Below are 526 nucleotides of genomic sequence, written 5' to 3'. Positions count from 1 at the left end.
GTTGGGGAGGCGGTGGCCGGCAGGCTGGGCTCCGGAGATGGATGCTCCGACCAGAACCGGAGCCGGCAAGGACCTCCCGCTCCTGCTGGAGGGAGCCCGGGAACCTTCAAGCAAACCAAAGCTCAGCGAGCCCGGACTATGGCTCTGTACAACCCCATCCCCGTCCGGCAGAACTGCTTCACCGTCAACAGATCGCTCTTTCTCTTCGGGGAAGAGAACATAGTCAGGAAATACGCCAAGAAGCTCATCGACTGGCCATATCCTTTCCACCTCCCCTGCCTTCTGCTCCCCCCAACCCCCCTCCTCCCGCTCCCTGGATTTGCCTCGGTAGCCACCCAGGACACGTGTGTGTGTGGCATTAGCTGGCAGGTAAGCACTTGCCTTCTGCTCTCCTACGGCGTCTGGCAGGGGTGCCCCATTCCCTGGGGATGCTCCTTTCCCTGGGGATGTTCCTTTCCCTGGGGATGCTCTGCTCCTCTTGCCCTGTTGCTGCTTCCCCTCCTGTGCTCTGCTCAGTGCCCGGTGA

General features: G+C 61.8%; 1 protein-coding gene across 1 annotated transcript in view; it reads left to right on the top strand.

The window, feature by feature from the left end:
• The first annotated feature begins 138 nt into the window (after positions 1 to 138).
• CACNA1E (calcium channel, voltage-dependent, R type, alpha 1E subunit) overlaps positions 139 to 526 on the top strand; it is a 157,842-nt gene continuing 157,454 nt past the window's right edge. The window contains exon 1 of the mRNA XM_009994666.1: positions 139 to 369. Coding sequence (XP_009992968.1) covers positions 139 to 369 — 231 coding nt within the window. The remainder of the gene's footprint in view (positions 370 to 526) is intronic.

This window comes from Chaetura pelagica, unplaced genomic scaffold, assembly GCF_000747805.2.
Source record: "Chaetura pelagica isolate M959 unplaced genomic scaffold, ChaPel_1.0 scaffold363, whole genome shotgun sequence".
NCBI classification, from domain to species: domain Eukaryota; kingdom Metazoa; phylum Chordata; class Aves; order Apodiformes; family Apodidae; genus Chaetura; species Chaetura pelagica.
Note: the sequence above shows the minus strand (reverse complement) of the source record. Positions and strands in the feature narration are given on the sequence as shown.